Source organism: Mesoplodon bidens, assembly GCF_964165515.1.
Source record: "Mesoplodon bidens genome assembly, chromosome: 1".
In the NCBI taxonomy this organism is placed as follows: Eukaryota; Metazoa; Chordata; class Mammalia; order Artiodactyla; family Ziphiidae; genus Mesoplodon; species Mesoplodon bidens.
The window spans coordinates 32,206,729-32,230,329 of NC_138176.1; the positions used below are offsets into that span (position 1 = coordinate 32,206,729).

Here is a 23,601-nt window from a genome sequence, read left to right on the forward strand (position 1 = left end):
ACCCATTTAGGGTCCATTTTGGGAAATGGCACTGAAGTCCATATTAGAGCAACAAACGTGACAATTCATCTCCCTACTTATCACCCAGGATGGGGCCAGGAAGATGTCTGATTCAAGATGGGCAACCCATTTATTCTATGATTCTACCTTCCTTTCAATCTGATTCTTCTTCCTACTTTCTAAAATGAAGGTTTTCTTCAGTTCTATTTTGCGCTTTACCTCTCACCAAAGACTTCATCTGCTCAAAGAAACCAATCACTGTATGTCTTCAGGAACACTCCAAATATGTATTCAGCTCAGACCTCTTCTTTCAACTCAATTTCCACAACTCTGTCTCCTGGACACTTCCAACTAAATGCTTACTTGCATCGCAAACTGCTTCCAGCTAATAACCTCATTATCCTCACCATAAAAATTGGCCACTACACCTTTCCCCTTCTTACTTCTCAACCTCTGTTAATTCACCATGCTAAGTCAACCTGGCTTAGAAAGCCTAAGATCAGTATCACTTCACTCTCCCTTATCTATACATTTACGTAATCATTAAGTTTCAGCAATTCTTTATTCTAGATATTCTACATACATCCCTTCCTTATGCATCTGCACAGCCAAGACCTTAGTTCAGGCTTATTTTCTGGATGATTACAAGAACCTCTTCTAATTTTCTCTCCATTACATCCTAAAAATAACTATCAAATTAACTGTTTTAAAACACAGATCCTTTTAAGGTTCACGTTGAATTTGATCTCCTTGATTAAGCAAATTCCAGTGTGATCTGCTGCACCTCTCAACTGCTACGTACTTGTATTTTCTTGTGTTATCTACTACCTTTTCAAATATTACATATGAGAATGAAGGAGGGAATTTTACTCTCAATATCAGAGCTCTGATTCTGGGCAAGCAGGATGGAGGATTTAAATCTCCCTAATTTAGACCTCCTTTCATTCCATTAGCCACCCATGGTCTCACCAACATTCCATAAGCAAGGAGGGATCCACTTTTTACTTCTTTGGTATACTCTCTGGTTTATCACAGAACCAGACATTCAATAAATCTGCCAAATGATCAGTATGGTAAGTATACTGGTTAACTCTAACCACATAAAATTGTATACAGTTAATCTCCGATTAATGGTTTCTCCAAGTCTGTATGTTTGTTTTAGGGGGAAAAAGTCCACAGATTGGGAGTATATATTAAAAAAACACACACACACTAACTGCCCCCACTCCCCAAAAAACCTCTTTGATATTTAATCTTGGATGAGCACTGATTCACTGTGTCAAGTGGTTTTCCTGAATCTTTTAAAATAATCTATAAAAGGCCTCTGGAAACACAACAAGGTTAGGTCTTGCAATTTAGATTTGTACAATTAACTGAGCAAGTAGTTAATCATGTACTAATTTGTGGTATCCATTTAACTCTACCCTGTATCTATTTAAGTCTCACAAGTAAATAACCCTTAAACTTCTCATATTTGTTTCTTCTTTCTCAGTCTTAATAGATAGGCACTATATTGATAAATTTTTCTTCCACAGTTCCTTTTATATAATAGGTACTATGAATACTTAATGAGTTGTGGTACTCTGGGACAAGATGACAGATAAGTCATTATCTAGCAGCACTGAATATGCCCAAACTAATAATTCCACACAAATACATGCTGTAGAATACAATGAGAAAATAATAACTAGATTTAGTATCTGCTCTTACTATAAATTTCAATGTGCTAAAATAGAAATAAAAATTAAAATGTTAGAAGGATATATCTAAACTTCTAATTAGTGTATACTCACAAAACAGAGGAAACTATGAAATGTTCAGAGTAAACACATGAGGGACTCATGAAATCTATCTAGTTACATGATTCCTGAGGGTAGATGGACACTGAAAGAGATCTGTAATGGGACTCTAGGCTTATCACTGGTTACTCACAAAAATCAATGCTCTGCTCCACCCAGGATGTGCCCCTCCTGTGTCTGCCTATCCAGACCTATGTACTCTTCAAACATGCAGCTCAAGTCCCAACTGCTTAAAACATTCTCCTACTATGCTAGTCAAATACTGAACTTACTAACAGTCTTATAATAAACTTAAGAGCATAAACATTTTAGATTTTTGTACAACTTCTCATCTTACCTTATCCTTAGTTACTAAAATATCCATGCTCTTTACTCTATAATTGCTATCTCTACTCTATCCATGTACAAGAACAGTCATTACTACAGACTGATTCATTGCTTAGAATTAGTCCGTTTTTAGGGATATGAAACAGCGAAAGTAATTTTTAATTCTTCCCATCTCTCCAATACTCTCTCACTACTATTGGATCAGCTCTTCATACTATCAACACGCTCCTACAATTAATAAAAGCCTCACAAGATGGTTTCTAATAGATACAGAAAGAAATACAGATGTATGTATACATATATTTAAGTAAACATACATATTTCCTAGCTCAGACAACTGACGAGGCCTAGAAGCAGTGATGTTCTAGTACCAATGAGTATACCTAGTACCTTGCTTTCTTATACAATTTTCTAAGTAAAAGAAAATAGGATTCCTTGGAGAAATCCAGGGTTGGGACAGGGAAAGCAAAGATAAGTGTGGAATATTTTCTGGTGCCAAAAAGTAAAGAAATGATAGAAACATGTTTTTTTTTAAAAAAAATGAAGAGCCAACCTGAATGGGCTCTCAATGGCCAAATCCAGAACAATTCGAACTACAAAATAAACAATGATTGTAATAAATTATAACCAAAAGAACAAAATAAGTAAGTCCATATTGATGGGTAAACAAACAAAAACATAGAGAAGGGAAACCTCTTCCTTACAGTAGGTTTCCAGCTAACAGAGATTGAAGAAATAATACAAATAGAAAATCATCATCTGGTAAACACCACAGTAGTAATTTTTTCAGGCAAGATTCATCAATTGATGCTAAAATTAATGTAGGATGAGAAAAAGATATTTACAAAATCTCAAAGTACATCTCCACGATTTCCACAAAAGGGAAAAAAACAGAAACCTTACAGTAGAGAAAACTGGCAGACACCATCTTAACCAAGTGATCAAAGTAAACATCACCATGTGCTTCCCAATATGGTGCACTAAGCATGACACAACATCAATTCTGTAGAGTTCTTGCCAAAAATGCATAACCTGAATTCAATAATGAGGAATCATCAGAAAAACTTAAATTGAGGGGCATTCTACAAATCAATTTGCCAGCATTCTTCAAAACTGTCAATGTTATGAAAGGCAAAGAAAAACTGAGAACTATTCCAGACTAAAGGAGACTAAGGAGACATGACAACTGTATACAAAGTGTGATCCTAGATTGGCTCCTGGACCAGAAAAATGACATTACTGGGGTAACTAGTGAATTCTGAAAGGCTTGCAGATTATAGTATTGTATCAATGTTAATTTCTTGATTTTTGTAACTGTACTGTGGTTACATAAGATGTTAACATTTGGGAAACCTGGGTAAAGGGTATAGAGGAATTCTTTTTATTATTTTTGCAACAGTTTTACATGTCTAAAATAATTTTAAAAAGAAGCTAAGAAATAGTAAAAAGCCTCATGAGTGAATAATACACAGAGAACTTTGTATATATTCTTGGCACATGTAAGCACTCACAACAGTTAGCTATTAATATTATAATTCTCCAACTTTATTAAGCATGCTGACTTCTTAGTTCCTCATTTAGTAAATATTTTAGAATGTCTACTACATGCCCAACAAACAGGAAAGGAAGGAAAGAAAGAAAAAGCCAAGCAAGGCAGGCAGGCAGGCAGGCAGTGACTCCTAGCACATCTGAGACTGGCTATTTCAAATATACCCATGCCCATTTACACTCTTACTCTCTTCCCCTTTCAAACTGAGTAATCCCAAATGCTTCTTAATTCTTACTCGATCACTTTCCATGTTCGTGTTTCTAGTTTTGTTATCAAAATGCATGTATTCTAAAAACATGGATCAAATCCCAGCTATGTGACTTTGCCCATAACTTAGTCTCTGTGACCCTTCCCATATCTTTATTTGTAAAACTGGGATGCCTTTAACCAACTTTATAGCATTGCTGTGTGGACTAAATGGAAACAAAAGTAAATGACACATAGTATATGCTCAAAAAAAATGTTAGTTGTCTTTCCCTTACAAATTATATTTTCTAACTGCTGAAGTGTAGATGAACAACTGTTTTACTAATTTCTAGCTGAATACTTGTTATATTTTCTGAAGAGGCAACTTCATTTTTCACTTAGATATTTTTAAAAGTAAATATAAATAATGTATTTACTTTTTCCATTCTAACAGTCAGTATCCAATGAAAATCCAATTAACTAAAAAATATGCATAACCTCCATCTCATTCCCAAGTATCAGACCAGTATTTCTAACAGCTTTTCCAAACATTATCTAGACATCTCGCCATGCCAACCCCAACTTAAGATTCCAATATTGTGCTCTATGCTGCCACCTCTTGGCTGTTACCATTCTCTCCACATATTTCTTCTATTTTTGGAATCTTAAGTCAGCCAAGCCTCAACCCAATAGATACATTTAATTTCCAGATTCTAGTGCTTCTCAGATAAGATGCTCCAAGTGCCTGCAAAGAGTTTCAACAAAATCACTTTAAATCTAACACAACTAAAGCTATACACTTGACAAGTTATACATTCTAGGCTCTCTCTTCCTATTTTCCATAGACATTATGGCTGTCTCTGAAAAAAATAAATGCCCAAGACAGGTAGTGAAATGCCTAATGGAGAAAACCAGCTTTCCCAGATCTAGCTGGGTTTTCAAACAGAAATATTCTTCCTAATTAGAACACTAACTAAAAATTATAGAACTACGAACAGTAAGAACAGCTGCTACATGGTTAAATGCTACATGGTTCCATGCGTTGCTATTTCTGTTTTCTTCTAAAAATATTCATGCAATATTTTATCCTCATATAGCAATGGAAAACTCTATCATATTACAAGACTATACTGTACTCAATTATTGAACATAGAAAGGCTTTCCTCCCAAACCAATTCTGAAAGAAAGGTAATTAATCATTGGCTTCTTCTATGCTACCAAAATGCCTATTAAATAACTTGTTCAATAGACAGTCACAACACATATGCATGTGCACACACACACACACAGACACAGTTTAAAATGATGAACTTTAACTTCATTGGTAGCTGCTTAATCTTCTGGTCTTTTTCAAACCACAGTAAATTTCAAAACACTTTACTCATTAATTCAATAAAAACAGACCATCCTGGATAGTCACAACAAAAACTTTTTCATGTACTTAAGCAAGAAAAAGATGCCACAAAGGAAGAACGTTAAGAAGCTCTTAAATTGGCTTTGATTTTAAAGCAAATTTCCAACAATGGTAAATAATGGTAGAGTGGCCATATGCAGGGGTACAAAGAAGCATGTCATGTTTCATGGTCTTCAGAGGTTGACAGTGTAGTCAGGAACACAAGATTCAAACACAGAAAAGGATAAACAACAAAAGGCAGAATATTACTTGACAAATAACTGGTATAATATTTACTACAACAGTGTGAAGGGTGAAAACAGCAATAAGAGCAGAGGTGTACCATTAATAAGAAAGGGGAGTCAAGGTAAGAGTAAGAGCAAGGGGATTTTCAAGCTATAAAGAATAACGGGTATGCAATGCTGTAGTTCCAATGGTAAAAGCATGTTGTTTAATACAAACGATCAGACCAGTTTTGCATGGAAGACTAGTGGGCTAGCATTAGAAAGAGAAGTGGACTGACCTGTGGAGGGTACTGAGGCACTGAGCATTAGGCTAATGAATCCCAAAGATAATTGTAAAGTCACTGGAGACTGAGTGCAGGGTAACGTTTCCACACCATTTGAGGGGTGAGGGTCAGGGGGCGGTAGGGAGGAGAGGGGTTTAACCATGTAGCAGTGTTTATAACACACTGAAGAAAACTAAAAGAGACCAATCATGTTATTTCAGTAGTCCAGAAATAATGCTAATGGTCTGAACTATGGTGATGACTGTAGAAAGAAAAAGAATGGAAGAACTGATAGAACCTGGTCAATGATTTGAAGTTAGAAGTGTACAGGGGAGAGGAAGGAATTAAAAATGTTTCCAAAGCTTTAAAGCACGGAACAGAAATACCATAAAAAGAAACGTAAGAGAATAAACCATTATTAATAAATATTTTCAACAACTGAAATGTTTCTAAACCAAAATTCTTTTTATGTTTAACACAAAGCAATGAAACAACAGAAATGCAAAGGTACAGCCAATTTTTACAACTGAACACAAACAGCATCCATGCTCATATATTATGAAGAAAGATACTAAAGCATAAACCACAGTCCATCATAAATCTACATGAATTAATAACTACTTGATCCAGATCCATGTTACTGTACGAATGACTCCCATTACGTGAATTACCATACATTTCATATTTAAAATAAACACAACAGTTTGAGACCTAGTTCATTATTCTGCCTAGTGAACTAAATAAATAGAGCAATGCATGATGGGATACAGATTTCTCAATAGGCTAATCAACAGACTAGAAATAGTCTAAATTGCAAAACTGAGTTACTATCAAATCCTTTATGAATAAATATGGAATCAGTACTCCTCAAATCCTCCAACCAAGTAACCAAATTTTGGAAAAATAAAAACTATAAAACACCACACTAGACAAGTTTCACAAGTTTCTTGGTTACCTTTACTTTATCTCTTCTCAAGCAACAGAACAGACAATTTTCATCAAAAGTCCAATCGGAAATGCTTTCAGGTTCACAGTCTGCAAAAATAGTAGGAATAACAAATTAACAGTTACAAAAAAAGATTTTTCAGGAAACAAATGAGAACTAATTTCAAAAATATTATTTATTTTAACAACATAAACACTCCTCACTAAGTAGTAGACAAATTCCTTATTTGCAATAATTGCTCACTAGTTAATACACCTTATCCATACATATATCTGCGTTATCAACCACACACAAAAAGATTCTTACATGGATATAGCTTCAACCCACATAAAACTGTGAATAAAAAGGAGAAGGAGACTGGGGCTTAAATCACCAAGGTATCATTTATGTCACCAGGAAGAATTTGAAATGCCAAAAAAATTTTTGAATACCTTTAAATAAACTGAGATCTTTTAATAATGCAGGTCCAAACAGCCCTTCAAGAATACTTTCAAACCCTAAAAGGATGAAAAAAAATCCATTATTACAATAATATTCCCTACAGTAAATTTAACCTTGTTGCATGAAAAAACAATGGTGTTTTCTTCCAATTCTCAAGGACCTCCAGATTATTACTGATGGGATGCTGAGGAGAGTATATGACCAATCTAAAAGGAGCATTTGCATTTTTGTCAGTGAATAACACTCAATACAAATTCAGAGTCCATTCCAAGACAATACAAAACAACAGCAGAAATAACCAATGAAGGAATGGAAGTTCATGAGATCTCTTACTATCTTACAAAATTCCAAATACCTCTTTACATAAACTTTCAAACTTCATTTTAAAAAGCACCTTCCCCAATGAAAGAGTCAAACTTCTTCAAAATTTTCACAACGTTCTGTGTTAATCTAAATGGCATGTTTCTGAATATGAACTGAGATAATAGATTCTTCAATTTAACAGTATTTTTTAAGAAGGAAAATCCTAACTGAAAACAACATCTGTATCACATGCACACACAAAAAAGCCCATTTTAAATATTATAAAAGAAAAAGACTTCTGTAATTAGTTCACACTGCCACAGTAACTACTCACTGGTTCCTTTATGAAGCTAGAACCCACTAATTACACATACAAAAAGAAAGAGAGAGAGAGAGAGAAAGAGAATTCAAATATACCTATACATAGATGTTTAAACTATTACCACTCTCAATCAGTACAAAGTAGAAAATGAGGGGACTTCCCTGCTGGTCCAGTGGTTAAGAATCTGCCTTCCAATGCAGAGGACGCAGGTTCGATCCCTGGTCACGGAAATAAGATCCCACAGGCCACAGGGCAACTAAGCCCACGTGCCGTAACTACTGAGCCTGCGTGCTCTAGAGCCTGTGCGCCACAACTAGAGAGCCCACGCGCCGCAACTACTGACCCACGCACCACAACTAGAGAGCCTGCGTGCTGCAACTACTGAGCCTGCGTGCTGCAACTAGGGAGAAGCCCGCGCGCTGCAATAGAAGATCCTGCAAGCCACAACTAACACCCGACACAGCCACATAAATTTAAAAAACATATTAAAAAACATTCCTTTAGAAAGTTCTAAAAGAAAAAAGTAGAAAATGAAAACAAACAAAAAAAAACCCTTTTCTAATTTATTATCTCAAATGTTGCTGATTAACTCAATGAAAAACAATGTAAAAATATCTTTGCCATCTTGCTGTTTTCTATGGGTTATTAAGAGTAAGGAGGAAAATGCAAAAGAGAATCAAATTGTACCTTTATACAACATAACAAATAATTCATTAGTGCAGCAGTTCCCAAATTATGTATCATGGACCTCATTAGGAGCTCAAATAATTACAAGAGGTCCATGAGTCCATGTCCTTTAAGCATGACCTTTAGAAAGAATAGGTCTTGTGCATTCAGTGTACATACAACTTTTCAAATGCACACAAATATTACTGCAATTAAGAAAATATATAAAGTGTCACTGAATTCCTAGTAGTTTGGGGCACTATGTATTTTGTCACATAATCTATTATCACCTAAGGGTTTATAATTTTTTTTAATTGTTAAAAAAGCACTCTTATGTTCAAAAGTGAGGGAACCACTAATGTAAATACTATAGCCAGGTGGATACATGAGGTCCACAAACAGGGACACTTCCTAACCACAAATACAATCACCATAAAGGGTTTGGAAAGTAAGGGAGTAGACAAGATGGTCCCTAGAAACAGTATTTTACCTGGATGTAAGAGTAACATTGTAATGTAAGGGATTTCTTTGTCCTTAATATTAAGCCATCATTTTCAATAGGGTAATCCCTAGAGTTTGTATCATCTGCACTGTAGTTAGAGAGTTGATTTTTCTAAACTATTTTCATGATTTCTAGATTCTAGATTTTTCATTTATTATTAAGGATTAATCGTTTTTCAACTCTCCTTCGTCCTTCCCATCAAAATGATTCCAAGGACATCAGCAAAACCAAACTACCCATTCAAGCAAATGGGAGGTATCTATCCTGTTTATTATTTGCCTACTATAATTAAAACACTGTCCACTAAATTACTATGTCCTCTCTTTCCTACACAAGGGAGGAGAGAAAGTGTTGGGCTAAGGGTTTTGAGGGTGGGGAGGTGGTGATGAGGGAATGAGAAAGAATTGCTAGATACTGCCTATCTTGGGCCTGCGAACTAGATATTTTCAACACTAACTTAAAAAAAAAAAATCCTGCAGCTTCCTCTAAAGTCCTCTTATCCCCAAAATGGATTTCTGACTTCACAAATATTAATGAAAGCACTTCAATATCTGGTAAGTACCAAGTACACACTGCAAATAACTAAAGGGGATTACAGGTGGCCCTTACTCTGAAGAGCAAATCTAATAGGCTTTCACCTGGGTTTATATGAAATTATAACAAATTCCAAATGTGGATGCTTAGCCATAAATTCTTGAAATGGAAAAATGTAAATACAGCAAAAAATAATACTAAGAAAGAAATAAAAGCCTTGGGAGATAAAATTTTAAAAATTACAAAAGATAACAGAATCGGAAAGAATAATAGAGTAAGAACGTCATCAGTAACATACAAACACTAACAAAAACTGAATCACATTATCAAAGAGCAGTCAAAGGGACAGACCAAAAAGAATCAAACAAGAAAAAAAATCTGGTCATAAATGCAAAGATTTAACCACAGCTAATTTTGACCAAAACAATAACTGTAAACAAGTCACTTCTCTTTTGCTCATGTCTGCAACAATACATTAAACCATACAAATACTGATCAGACATTGTTAAGTCATATTTTGCTTCCCCGTTAACTGAATTTAATGCCACTCAGTTTTATTAATACTAAATACTGAATTTAGCAGTTGCATAGCAACAAGGAATGTCTCACGTGCTATGCTTGACATTAACAAAAGGCAAACAAGAAAAGAACAAATGTATTCAAAATTTATACCATGATATCACAAAAAAGCCATGAAGATCAATAAACAAAATGCCATGGAAAATTAAATAAATAATGAAAAAGACAGCTATGTCCTTATGTTCAATCACCAGGGCTTAAAAAGCACCTGTATGTAATATATTATTACATGTAAAGAAATATTAATAATTTTATTGAGCATGACTACTGGCCAAAGAATTTCTATCCAATATTGCAACTGGAATCAAAGCTGGTCTCCAATCTCTTTCTCACTGCAACCTGAAGACAATCACTATGTCTTCAGACAGTATTCCTGAACACTACTTTAACAATGTGACCATCTGTTCAGAAAAACCCCACTTTGTTTAAAAACAAATCCCAAATTCCTAACTCCAGCAATCAAAACTATTTATAATTTGACCCTAACCTACCACCGACAGCCTTATTTCTCAGAACTTTCCTGCTCAATCTCACAGCTCCATCCAGGTTGGTATTCTAATATATTCAGTCATCTATTTCTACCTCCTAATATTTTCTCAAGCCTTTTCATTTCACCTCTGCCCAAATAAATTATTTCCTTCAAGGCACTCTTCAGTTTGTTAAACAAATAGATATTCGCTTATCCAACATATTAACTAAAAGCCCACCACCTATCAGGGACAGTGGCAGGCACTGAGTAGGCAGGCAATGATGAACAGACATGGTGTCTGCCCTCATGGAGCCTGAGTTTCCAGTTTTCTCGTTCTCAGAATTCACATATCACTCCCCCCCTCTTAAATATGTGTCAACTGCCTTATGTTTTCTCTTTTCTGTCACATGCAAAGCACTATGTAAGTATTCTGTAATACAAAATTTGTCATAGGCTATCTAAACACTGCTTTTGTTTTTCCTTCTATATGTTTATGTCGTCTCCTCAAGGAGATTTAATGCTTCAAGAGGCTAGGAAGGAAGGTCTTCCTCTTTCCCACAAAGTTCCTCTAATACTAGGGCTCTATGTGCCTGGTTTTTAGCTTTTGCTTTGAATAACCTAGCTCTCAAAACCCAGCTTCCCTGGTGGCCCAGTGGTTGAGAGTCCGCCTGCCGATGCAGGGGACACAGGTTCGTGCCCCGGTCCGGGAAGATCCCACATGCCGCGGAGTGGCTGGGCCCGTGAGCCATGGCTGCTGAGCCTGCGCATCCGGAGCCTGTGCTCCGCAACGGGAGAGGCCACAACAGTGAGAGGCCCGCGTACCACAAAAAAAACAAAAAAACCCCAACAAAAGACAGAAGTTAAAATTCCTCACACATTACCCTCTTCAATCTAAATCATAATCTCTATTTCTAACCAAAATGGGGAAAGCAGATTATGAAAAGTAACAAGATAGGAACATATCAAATATATAGCCAACTAATAAGCAACAGCCTGTACTTGTGAAATAAAGCAAAATACTATGAATGGAATGAAAAAATGGTTCATGAGTCTTGGGAACCTCTGAGATAACAGTACAGAGATTATCAGTCTGAGAGATAAAGAGGGGCTGAAGGAAAACTAGGAGCATATGAGAAAATCAGTAATTTTCACATCAAGGTCCCTTGGATATCTTGCAAAACTTGGTGCTGGTATAAAAGAGCTCAATCTTCAACAGAGTATTATTATTTTATAAAATATCAGTTCAAAGGTGCTTGCTGGTAACAATCATCAACAAATAGCTTAATAAACAAAGAGGAGACTGATAGTATCTGGAGTTCTTTGCTTAAAACTCAGGGTTTTAAACTTGCAAATACCACACTTAACTTCATTACAAGTGAGTGCCAAAATGAATAATTAAAAAGTACCAGATTATACAATCTTTCACATGCAATCTCCAAAGGAATATAAGGTAATTAATCCCTTTTTACTGATGTTCCAGCTATTTCAGTGTGTCATACAACCAAACAAGTCTGGATGAACTTCTACAGGTAATGAGCAAAAACCAGGCTCCTCTTCTCATTACTTTATGCAATCCACCCCTGCTGGACAGCTACACTCATTAAGAGTTCTTCCTCTCTCCCTGAGCATCTGCTTCCGGCCCATGCTCTGTGAGGAACCCATTTGATGGCTTACTTATTACCCTGAGAATTTACCCAGCACAAGCACTGATGAAAAAGAATGGGCATCATCAGAAAATCTACAAACAACAAATGCTGGAGAGGGTGTGGAGAAAAGGGAATCCTCTTGCACTACTGGTGGGAATGTAAATTGATACAGCCACTATGGAGAACAGTATGGAGGTTCCTTAAAAAACTAAAAATAGAATTACCATATGACCCAGCAATCCCACCAATGGGCATATACCCAGAGAAAACCATAATTCAAAAAGCCACATGCTCCCCAATGTTCACTGCAGCACTATTTACAATAGCCAGGTCATGGAAGCAACCTAAATGCCCACTGACAGATGAATGGATAAAGAAGATGTGGTACATATATACAATGGAATATTACTCAGCCATAAAAAGGATGGAATTGGGTCATTTGTAGAGACGTGGATGGACCTAGAGACTATCATACAGAATGAAGTCAGAAAGAGAAAAACAAGTATCGTATATTAACGCATAAATGTGGAATCTAGAAAAATGGTACAGGTGAACCTGTGTGCAAGGCAGAAATAGAGACACAAATGTAGAGAACAAATGTATGGACACCAAGGGGGGAAAGCAGGGTTGGGGTGGTGGTGGGATGAATTGGGAGATTGGGATTGACCTATATACACTAATATGTGTAAAATAGATAACTAATAAGAACTGCTATATAAAAAAAATAAAATAAAATTCAAAAAAAAAACTGATGAAAAACCTGACCAGACATACTGAAGACAAACAATAACCCAGTCAAAACTAACAGCCCAAACTGAAACAGAATTAATGAAGAAAAACATCAGAGATTGAAGAAAAATTATAAATAGTATTTCTATTGAAACCAGGGAAGAAGAGCATTTAAAACAAAAAGCAAGCTGCTCTGGAAAAGGAGTGGAGAATATGTGCTTGGGGAGGGGCAAAAAGAAAAACAAAACTGCCAAAAAACCAAATAGAGGTATTAAGTAGAAAAATATACATCAAATTAGTGATTTAAAAGGCCCATTTAAGAAATGTCCTCACAATGCATAGTAAATCTGAAGACACAGAAATCATGAGAAAAAGATTAGAGAGGAAGAGGAGGCCAGGACATTCAATGTCTGTGAAATAGGATTTCTAGAACAAGAAAGAGCAAAGAGTATAAATTTTTAAAAATTAAATTTAAGAAATGGGGGTAGGGTGAGGGGGAAGAAGGAGGAGAAGGAAAAGAAAACTTCCTAATGGTGAATACTGTCTTGAGTCTTCATATTTAATGTGCTCTGAGAAGTACTGGGGCAGAATACTCAGGGGAAAACAAAGCATATATATGTAAAAACTCCCCTGGCAGAATATCTGAATTTCAAAAATAAAAGTTTAAAAGCTCCAAATAAGGAGAAAATTTTACTTAATTTTACATAAAATAATAGGAAAGCGATTTAGAATGACAGTCATTTCATCAGTAAAAGTAAATGCTAAAAGCCAATGGAAATATGCTCACAAAATTCTGAGGGTAAAAAAACCTCACTTTTTTTAGCCAATCTATTTTTCACAGATATGAGTAAAATAAAGAAATTACTGGATATGCTATGATTTGGAAAATAGGACAGCCATTTACTCTGGGTACTAGCAACAGTCACTTAAAGTAGTTGAGCTAAAAAAAAATTCAGAACAAAGACCTAAAAATGGAAAACACTGTTTATATAAAAAATAATGGTAAGCAATATACCAGTAAAACTAACAGTTAAGTATAAACAGTTGTTACTAATATGGGGGGGGGTTCAGTTTAATATAACAGATAAGAAAGGATTCTTTAAATAGATAAACACAGTATAATTTTTTAAATTAATGATTTAGGAATAATATCCCAAACTATTACAACACAATCCTGGGTGAAAAAATAAGAGTACAATATGCTTAAGTAAAGTATGTAAGATCAAGTGTGCATGTGGGATGAGGGAACAATTTATAATAGTCATTACTCTTTGATGTTGATAAGAAAATGTAGCTTTAAATTTGCTTAAAACGTATGGATAAAGCTGAAGAATTTCCAATCACCAGAGGAAATAAAGAACAACCAAAAAAGATCAACTATAAGAGTAAATAAAATTAAAAACTAAACAAAAAGCGAGCACGCTAAACAAGAAACACAAAAAATAATTTCAGGAATAGTATCAACCATGTACATGTTACAATAAATGTTAATCAACTGAATTAACTATGTAAAAGAGAAAAAAGTGTCAGGTAGGGCACAGAAATATGCAGTTCATAACAGACTCAAAGTGACACAGATATGTTGAAACTAAAGAGGGAGGCATAGATATGAGAAAAATGTAAAAAAAAAGAAAAAAGAAAAGAAAGCAATAAAGGTGGCAGTAACAATCAGAAAAAGAATTATTCAAGGATAAAAGCGTAAAACATAGATAACTAATAAGAACCTGCTGTATAGCACAGGGAACTCTACTCAATGCTCTGTAATGGCATATATGGGAAAAGAATCTAAAAAAAAAAAAAAGAAAGAGTGGATATACGGATATGTATAACTGTTTCACTTTGCTGTACACCTGAAACTAATACAACACTGTAAAGCAACTATACTCCAATAAAATTTTTTTAAAAAGCATAAAACAAAAAAGTGAAGAATTTTTCAATTACTAGAGGGCTAATCTATTTCATGAGTGAAGCTGACCTAGAATTTTTTTTTTCTTATATATGTTTGGGTTTGGCAACTGTCCTCAAAAGAGTTGAGATATATTTCCTTTTTTCCTACTTTCTGAAAGAGGTGACAGAAAATTGGGAAGCTTTCTTCCTTAAAAGTTGGGAAGAACTCAAATCTAAAGCATTCTGGGCTTATTCTCTTTGATAGAAGAGTTTTAACTATTAAATTTATTTAATAGTTATAGAACAATTCAAGATTTTTATTTCTTCTTGAGTCAGTTTTTGGTAAGTTATATTTTTCTTTAATTTCAAAATTATTGGCATATGGTTGATAGTATTTTCCCTTATCTTTTTTAAAGTTGTGGTAAAACATACATAATATAAAATTTATAATTTTAATCATTTTTAAGTTTACCATTACATATATTTACGCTGTTTGCACCATCACCCATCTCCAGTACTTTTTTCATCTTGCAAAACTGAAACTCTATAGCCATTAAATAGTAACTCCCTATTTCCTCCTACTCCCAGTCCTGCCAACCGCCATTCTACTTTCTTGTCTATACAAATGTGACTATTGTACACCTCTTAAGTGGAATAACAGAGTATGTATTTGTCATTTAGTGACTGGCTTACTTCATTTAGCATAATATCCTCACAGTTCATCCATCCTGCAGCATGTGACAGGACTTCTGTCCCTTTAAAAGCTGAATAACATTCCACTGATACATAAATTATATTTTGAATGGATATTCATACACTGATGGACACAAGTTGCTTCTACCTTTTGGCTAGTATAAAATAACGCTGCTATAAATCCCTTATCTTTTAAATCTCCTCTTCCTCTGTAGTCTTCATTTTCATAATATTATTTATTTATGTCTTTTATTCCTTGATCAATTTTCCAGGCTTGTTTTCTTAGTGCCCCCTCCCAATTCACTTTTTTTTTTTTTTTTTTTTTTTTTTTCTTTTTGCGGTATGCGGGCCTCTCACTGTTGTGGCCTCTCCCGTTGCGGAGCACAGGCTCCGGATGCGCAGGCCCAGCGGCCATGGCTCACGGGCCCAGCCGCTCCGCGGCATATGGGATCCTCCCAGACCGGGGCACGAACCCGTATCCCCTGCATCGGCAGGCGGACTCTCAACCACTGCGCCACCAGGGAGGCCCCCCAATTCACTTTTGACTTTTCTTGACCTTCTCTAATATATCTTTGTTTTCTGGTTCATTAATTTTCACTAAGTTTCATTATCTCTCTATTTTCTTTGGGTTTATTCTGCTGTTCTTTTTCTAACTTATGACAGAAGCTTAGTTCACTTATTTTCAAGTTTTCCTTTTTTTTTTTAAACAAAGTATAGGAGTGATTTAAGAGAATTAAACCTTAATTATTTTGTATTAAAAAGTAATCTAGGGTAAATAAAATGTAGTATATCCATATAATGAGAATATTATTACAATAAGGATGAATGAACTTCAAAACATTATGCTAAGTGAAGAAAGGCCAGAAATAAAAGATCACATACTATATGATTCTGTTTATATGAAATGTCCAGAAAAGACAAATCTATAGCGACAGAAAGTAGTGTTTTCCTAGGGCTGGGAGTGAAAATGGGAATGACTGCAAATGGACACCATGTTTCTTTTCAAGGTGATGGATTTATTCTAACAGATTTTGGTGATGGTTGCACAACTTGGTAAATATAATAAAAATCAGTGAATTGCATACTTAAAATGGGTGAATTGTAAGGTGTATAAATTATATGTCAATAAAGCTGTTAACAAAATAAGTATGCATATTTGGTAAATATTTATAATGCTTTAAGAAAACTTGGCCTGTTAGAGAGCCAGCCTTGGAATTTTAATCTGAAATGTATAACTGAATAGCTGATTTAGGCCTGGTTGTAGGCTGAAATCTTACTAAGTTTGTATACTGTATTAGAATTCTTACACAACTTAAGAATAATCACATTTATAAGTTTAAATTATATTTACAAGATTTTTTCAAAGTATCTAAGAAGGTTTTGTTAAATCAATATTTAAGGAGAAAATATCTATAGTTTTAGATTAAAATGTTTTAAGAGTTAACTAAAATATTTATCAAAAGTGTAAGTTTGGAGTAAGATGTATATTTTAGGAGAATGAGGTTTTAAATTTATAAATTTAAATAAACTGAACATTAAATTAGTAATCGAAGTAACTATGCATTATCTTTTCTATATACAAAGTCACCCTAAATCTCACACTTAATAACAAGAACTAATCAAGTGTTTTGTACAGAGCTCAGCAGTGGGGAAATGTTTAAAATATATGCTCTGCCGTTTAAGATTTACACACATTTCTGCTACCACACATATACTGACAACTCTCCAATCTCTTATCTCTTGCTCCAGACGTTATTTCTAATTGCCTGCTTCATATCATCACCAAGATATCCCAAATACCTTCAAAAATCCAAATCAAAATCATTCTTACCCCTTTTCCCTCATCTCAACCAGTGATGATCCCTGTATTCCTTACCAGGAAAATGGCATCACTAACCCCTTCCCCCAAGACATTCAGATTACAAATCTCACTCAGTCATAATTCCATTCTTTCCCTACATCAGTCAGTCCTATTCATTTTAATTACTAAAGATCCATCCAAATCTATTCTCTTTTATCCACCCCTAAATTCAGGCCTTCACCATTTCTTACCTTAATAATTACAGTACATGTCACTCATGTTGATAATAATAGATAATAATTGAGCCCTTAGCTGGTATCAAGCAAGCATGTATCAGGTACTTCATACCCATTATGATAAAATCTTCAGGGGAACACTGTAAAACAGGTATTATTACTACCTAATACATGTAAGAAAATAAAAGACTGAAGCAGCTATTTTTTTCATACAACTACGAAGACGAAGAGCCTAGGTTTAAAACCAGGCTGGTGATTCTAAAGCCCAGGCTTTTCACTTTTTCACACAATCTGCTAATAACATCTCAACTTTTTCATTCATCTATTTAAAACATCCCCTATACCATCAAATCCACCAGAATCCATCTTTCACACTGCCATGAAACTTCTTCCGTCTTTTACTGGTTTTAAAATCTTTGATGGCTTTCCACTGACAATACTGAAGACTTCAAATTCCTGGCTGGCATGCAAGATCACTGAGGGTCTGTCTAGTTCCAAACTACCTTTTCAGTCTGCCCTGCCGTTTTCTTTCTACTTCTACATATGCTATGCTCTGGCCAGACTGATTTATTGATCGTTACATACACGTCAATGCTTCCATGCCTTTTAAGTACAGCAAGCCCTCTGCCCAGAATGTTCTTCTGCAACCTTTAATCCAGTTAATTCTAAGGCATCCCTTATCTCAGCCCATAAGCCCTAGGCAAAGTTAAGAACATCCTCAACAGCACTGAAGTTGTACTACTAGTAAACTATACTTCAATTTTTCTTTTTTTTTTTTTTTTGGCATTTTATCTACTAGATTTTGAGCAGAGAACTGGAGAGCCTATTCACCTTTTTCTTAACATCAGCCTGCCTGTTCCTTAACTGCAGTGTTTGTTGGATGAATACAAACACACCCTTCCTAATTCCTATATCCTTCTATTTACCTAAGTGATTTAAGATTTTATAATGACTCTATTTCGTGTGTCTCCCATGCTGAAGACCCAAAGAAATGCAAATAAATGAAACAGAAGGGCAAGTGACATCTAATGGAAAAACGTTCCTGTATCTATGAACTAAAACCAGAATTAATTAATGGCTTGCTTTGCTGCCCCATGAACAGAGATGACAGGACACTTTTTTTGTGCAAAGCTGTAATCACAGCAAAGAGAGAAAAAAATTGAGAGACGAAGTACTGAAAAACAGTGGTATTAATACACTAAGGAGGGAAAAGGAATACATACTGAGTAGCTGGAACATTATTGAAATAATTTCATATAATTGTATTTACATACATTATGCCATAAATGAGATTCCAAGATGTTAAGTAACCAAAACTGCAAAGGTAGTAAGTAACTAGGTCAGATGAATTTAGTTCTTTGGAACTCCCAGGACAGTTTTGGTTCATTTTTTCTCTGTAATATCAAACTGTCTTGGGTAGAGTAATTATGCTAAAAAGAAGCCATTTAAATGCAAATCTGAAGCTGATTAGGAATAAGTCAATTATATCAGGAGTTCACAATCTGTGGGCCACAATTCCTTAGAGGAACTCACAGTCATTACAAGGTCAGTACGTTCACATACATGAGCACTGTTTGTAAATTAAATAAAAAGGTGCTTGCACATAGGGTCACTACTTTTCTAAACTCATTTTTTTGCTATGAACAAAATGCATTTTTCCTTAAAAAGCATTACTGAATTCATAATAGCCTTTTGTCATTACATATTTTCTCAGATACTAAAAATATTATATGAGAGATCAGCGATTTCTATTGCCTTTTAGAAAAGTTGCTGTTTCTGAGCCTCCTGTCCTTGATAGACTATAGATACTTATTTATTTCTATTTATTGTCTACTGGGCATACAGTAGCCATACATTGATGGGCATACAATGTATAAAGATGTAATCTGCAACAATACAATAACAACCTAAACTAGAGGGACACAGCTATACAGGAGCAAAGTATTTTGTAATACTACTGAAACTAAGTTGTTATTAATTAAGACGTTATATATATATCCCCAGGGCAAACACTAAGAAAATAACTAAAAACTGTACAGTAAAAGAAGTGGGAAAGGAATCAAAATGGTACACTAGAAAATATTTATATAACACAAAAGAAGGCAGTAATGGAAGACTTCCAAAGAACAAAAGTGACATGAGATATGTAGAAAACAAACAGCAAAGTGGCAAAGATCCTTCCTTATCAGTAACTACATTAAATGTAAATGGATTAAACTCTCCTATAAAAGGCAGAGATGGGCAGAATGGATTTAAGAAAAAAACATGATCCAACTATATGCTGTGTACAAGAAACTCATGTTAGATTCAAAGACACAGAGGATAAAAATGAAAGAAAAGAAAAAGTCCATGAAAACAGCAACTGAAAGAAAAATGAAGTGGATATACTAGTATCAGACAAAATAAATGTTAAGATAAAACTTGTTACAATAGACACAGAAGGACATTATATGATAAAAATCAATTTACCAAGAAGATTTAACAATAACTATAAATGAAATATAACTTTTAAAAATTCTGAATTACTATGTTGTACACCTTAAACTCATAAAGTACATCAACTATACAATTTAAAAAAAAGATTTAACAATTAAAAATATATATGCACCTAACAACTGAGCCCCAAAATATATGAAGCAAAACTGACAGAGTGGAAAGGAGGAAAAGTTCAACAATAATAGTTGTAGACTTCAACATCCCACTTTCAATAACAAATAAAACTAAGAGATAAAAAGGAAACAGAAAACTTGAGCAACACTGTAAATCAAGTAGACCTAAAAGACATACATAGACCACCAAGAGCAGAATATACATTTTTTCAAGTGCACATGGAACATTCGCCAGGGTAGACCATGTTAAACCACAAAAAAAGGTCTCAATAAATTTAAAAAGTTAGTAATCATACAAAATATCTTCTCCAACAATAATGTAATGAAACTGGGATCAATAACAGGAAAACTGAGAAATTCATAAATATGTAGAAATTAAACAACACATTTTTAACCAGTGAGTCAAAGAAGTAATCACAATGAAAACCAGAAAATACTTGGGAATTCCCTGGTGGTCCAATGGTTAGGACTCCACTGTAGGGGGCACAAGTTTGATCCCTGGTCAGGGAACCAAGATCCCGCAAGCCTCATGGTGTGGCCAAAAATAAAAATAAAAGAGAAAGAAAAAGAAAGAGAATTAGAAAATACTTTGAGAAGAATTAAAAAAAAAAACAAAATATACGGGATGCAGCTAAAGCAGTGCTCAGAGGGGAATTTATATCTGTAAACACCTATATTAAAAAAAAGAATATCACTAATCAGTAAATCAGTAACCTAACCTTCTACGCTTCAGGAACTAGAAAAAGAAGAAACTAAATGCAAAGCACACAGAAGAAAGGAAATAATAAAGATTTGGGTGGAGATTTTTTAAAGCGAGAAAATAGAAAATCAGTGAAACTAAAACTTCTCTGAAAAGAATAACAATAATGACAAACCTTTAGTTCGACTGACCAAGAAATTAAAGAGAGACAACTCAATTTACTAAAATCAGAAACGAAAGTGGGAGCATCACTACTGACTTTACAGAAATAAAAAGTATTACAAAATATATAATGAACAGGAGTATGCCAACAAATAGATAACACAGATGAAATGGACTAATTCCTAGAAATAAACTACCAAAACTGACTCAACAATAAAAAATATAATAGACCTAGTAAAAGCAAAGAGATTAAAACAGTAATTTTAAAAACTTCTGACAAAAGTCAAGGGTCATATGGCTTCACTGATGAATTCTACTAAACGTTTAAAGAAGAAATAACATCAATTCTTCTCAAACTGTGCCAAAAATAGAAGAGGAATACTTCCTAACTCATTCCATGAGGCTGGTATTACCCTGATACCAAAGACAAAAACATCACAAGAAAACTACAGACCAATATCTCTCATGAATACAGATGCAAGAATCCTCAACAAAATACAAGCAAATAAAATTCAGCAGCATATTAAGAGAACTATGTACCATGGATTTATCCAGAAACGCAAGGGTGGTTCAACATATAAAAATCAATCAACTGAAAAAAAACTAAACACCTTATTAACAGAATGAAAGGGGGAAAAATAACATGATCATCTAACTGACACAGAAAAGGCATTTCACCAATTCCAACACCCTTTCATGATAAAAATACTCAACAACCTAGGAACCGAAAGATTTTACAACCTGATGATGAGCATCTATGAAAAACTCACGGCTGACATACTTAGTGGTGAAAGATTTAAAGCTTCCCACTAAGATGAGAAAAAGATAAGGATATTCACTCTTGCCATTTCTATTCAACACTGTCTGGAAGTTCTAGCCTGGGCAATTAGGTAAGAGAAAAAGAAACAAAAGGCATCCGAATTGAAAAGGAAAAAGTAAAAGTACCTCTCTTCACAGATGTCATGATCTTATACATAGGAAATCCTGAAGAAAAACTATTAGATCTAATAAACAAGTTCAGCAAGGTTACCAGATACAAGAACATGCAAAAATCATTTGTATTTCTGTACATTAGCAATGAATATCTATACACTAGCAATGAACAATCTGAAATGAAGGAAACAATTCCATTTCCAATATTATCAAAATGAGTAAAATACTTAGGAATAAATTTAACCAAGGAGGTGGAAGACTTGTACACTAAAAACTGCAAAACAATGTTGAAAGAAAGAAGTCCTAAATAAATGGAAAGACATCCTATGTTCCTAGATCAGAATGCTTAATATTGTTAAGATGGCAATACTCCCCAGATTGATCTGTAAACACTTACCAATGCAATCCCTACCAAAATTCCTTTTTGGCAGGAAGAGACAGACTGACCTAAAATTCATATGGAACTGCAAGGGAGCCAAAACAGCCAGAACAATCATGTTTTGAAGAAAGATGAACAAGAAGAAGAACGAAGTTGGAGGACTTACACATCCTGGTTTCAAAAACTATTACAAGCCACAATAATCAGAAGAGCGTGGTACTGGCACAAGAATAGACATACAGACCAATAGAACAGAACTGAGAATCCAGAAGTAAATCCATATATCAATGGTCAACTGATTTTTGGCAAGGATGTCAAGACTATTCAGTGGGGAAAGAATTGCCTTTTCAACAAATGACGCTGGGACTGCTGGATAACCACATGCAAAAGAATCAAGTTATTAGATTCTTGACCTCACACCATATATAAAAATTAACACAAAATGTATCAAAGATCTAAACATAAGGGAGAATACCATAAAACTCTCAAAGGAAAACAGGGGTAAATCTTTGTGACTTTGGCTGTAGCAATGGATTCTTAAATATAACACCAAAAGTACAAACAACAAAATTTTTTAACGCTAAACTTCACAAAAATTAAAAACTTCTATGAATCAAACAATATTATGAAGAAAGTGAAAAAACCCCAAAAATAGGAGAAAATTTTCGCAAATCACATATAAGAGTCCAGCATCCAGAATATAAAAAGAACTCTTACAACACAACAAAAAAACAGATAACCCAATTTTAAAATGTGCGAAAGACTTAAATTCACATTTTCCCAAAGATTTACAAATGGCCAACAAGCACATGAAAACAAGCTCAACTCATTAGTCACTAGGGAAATGCAAATCAAAACCATGACATATCACTTTATACCCCACTAGGATGGCTATTTAAACAAAACAAAACAAGGAAAAATACCAAGTGTTAGCTAGGATGTAGAAGAAACTGGGACCTCACATGTTGCTGATGGGAATGCAAAATGATGTAGATGCTGTGGAAGTTTGACGGTTCCTCAAAAAGCTAAATATAGAATTACCATGTGACTCAGCAATTCCTCTCCCAAGTATATACCTAAGAGAAATGAAAACAGGTGTTCAAACAAAACTTGTTACAGGAACGTTCACAGCGTCAATATTTTTAATAGCCAAAATGTAGAAACACCCAAATGTCCATCAACTGATGAATGGATAAACAAAACAGGGTTTAAGCATACCATGTAATAATATTCAGCCATAAAAAAGGATTGTTTGGACTTCCCTGGTGGCGCAGTGGTTAAGAAACTGCCTCCCAATGCAGG

At 34.6% G+C, this 23,601-nt stretch overlaps 1 protein-coding gene across 9 annotated transcripts in view; it reads right to left on the reverse strand.

Annotated features, from left to right (window-relative positions):
• The window catches only part of LCOR (ligand dependent nuclear receptor corepressor), a 129,721-nt gene that overhangs the window by 62,722 nt on the left and 43,398 nt on the right, over positions 1-23,601 (reverse strand). For 8 of the 9 annotated variants that reach the window (XM_081243968.1, XM_081243969.1, XM_081243971.1 and 5 more), the window contains 2 exons: positions 7,140-7,205; positions 6,718-6,797 (listed from right to left, as the gene is read on the reverse strand). In XM_081243968.1, the coding sequence (XP_081100094.1) occupies positions 6,718-6,797; positions 7,140-7,205 (146 nt within the window). Of the gene's footprint in view, positions 1-6,717; positions 6,798-7,139; positions 7,206-23,601 lie in introns of those variants that run through there. The other variant, XM_081243972.1, reaches the window with a different exon arrangement.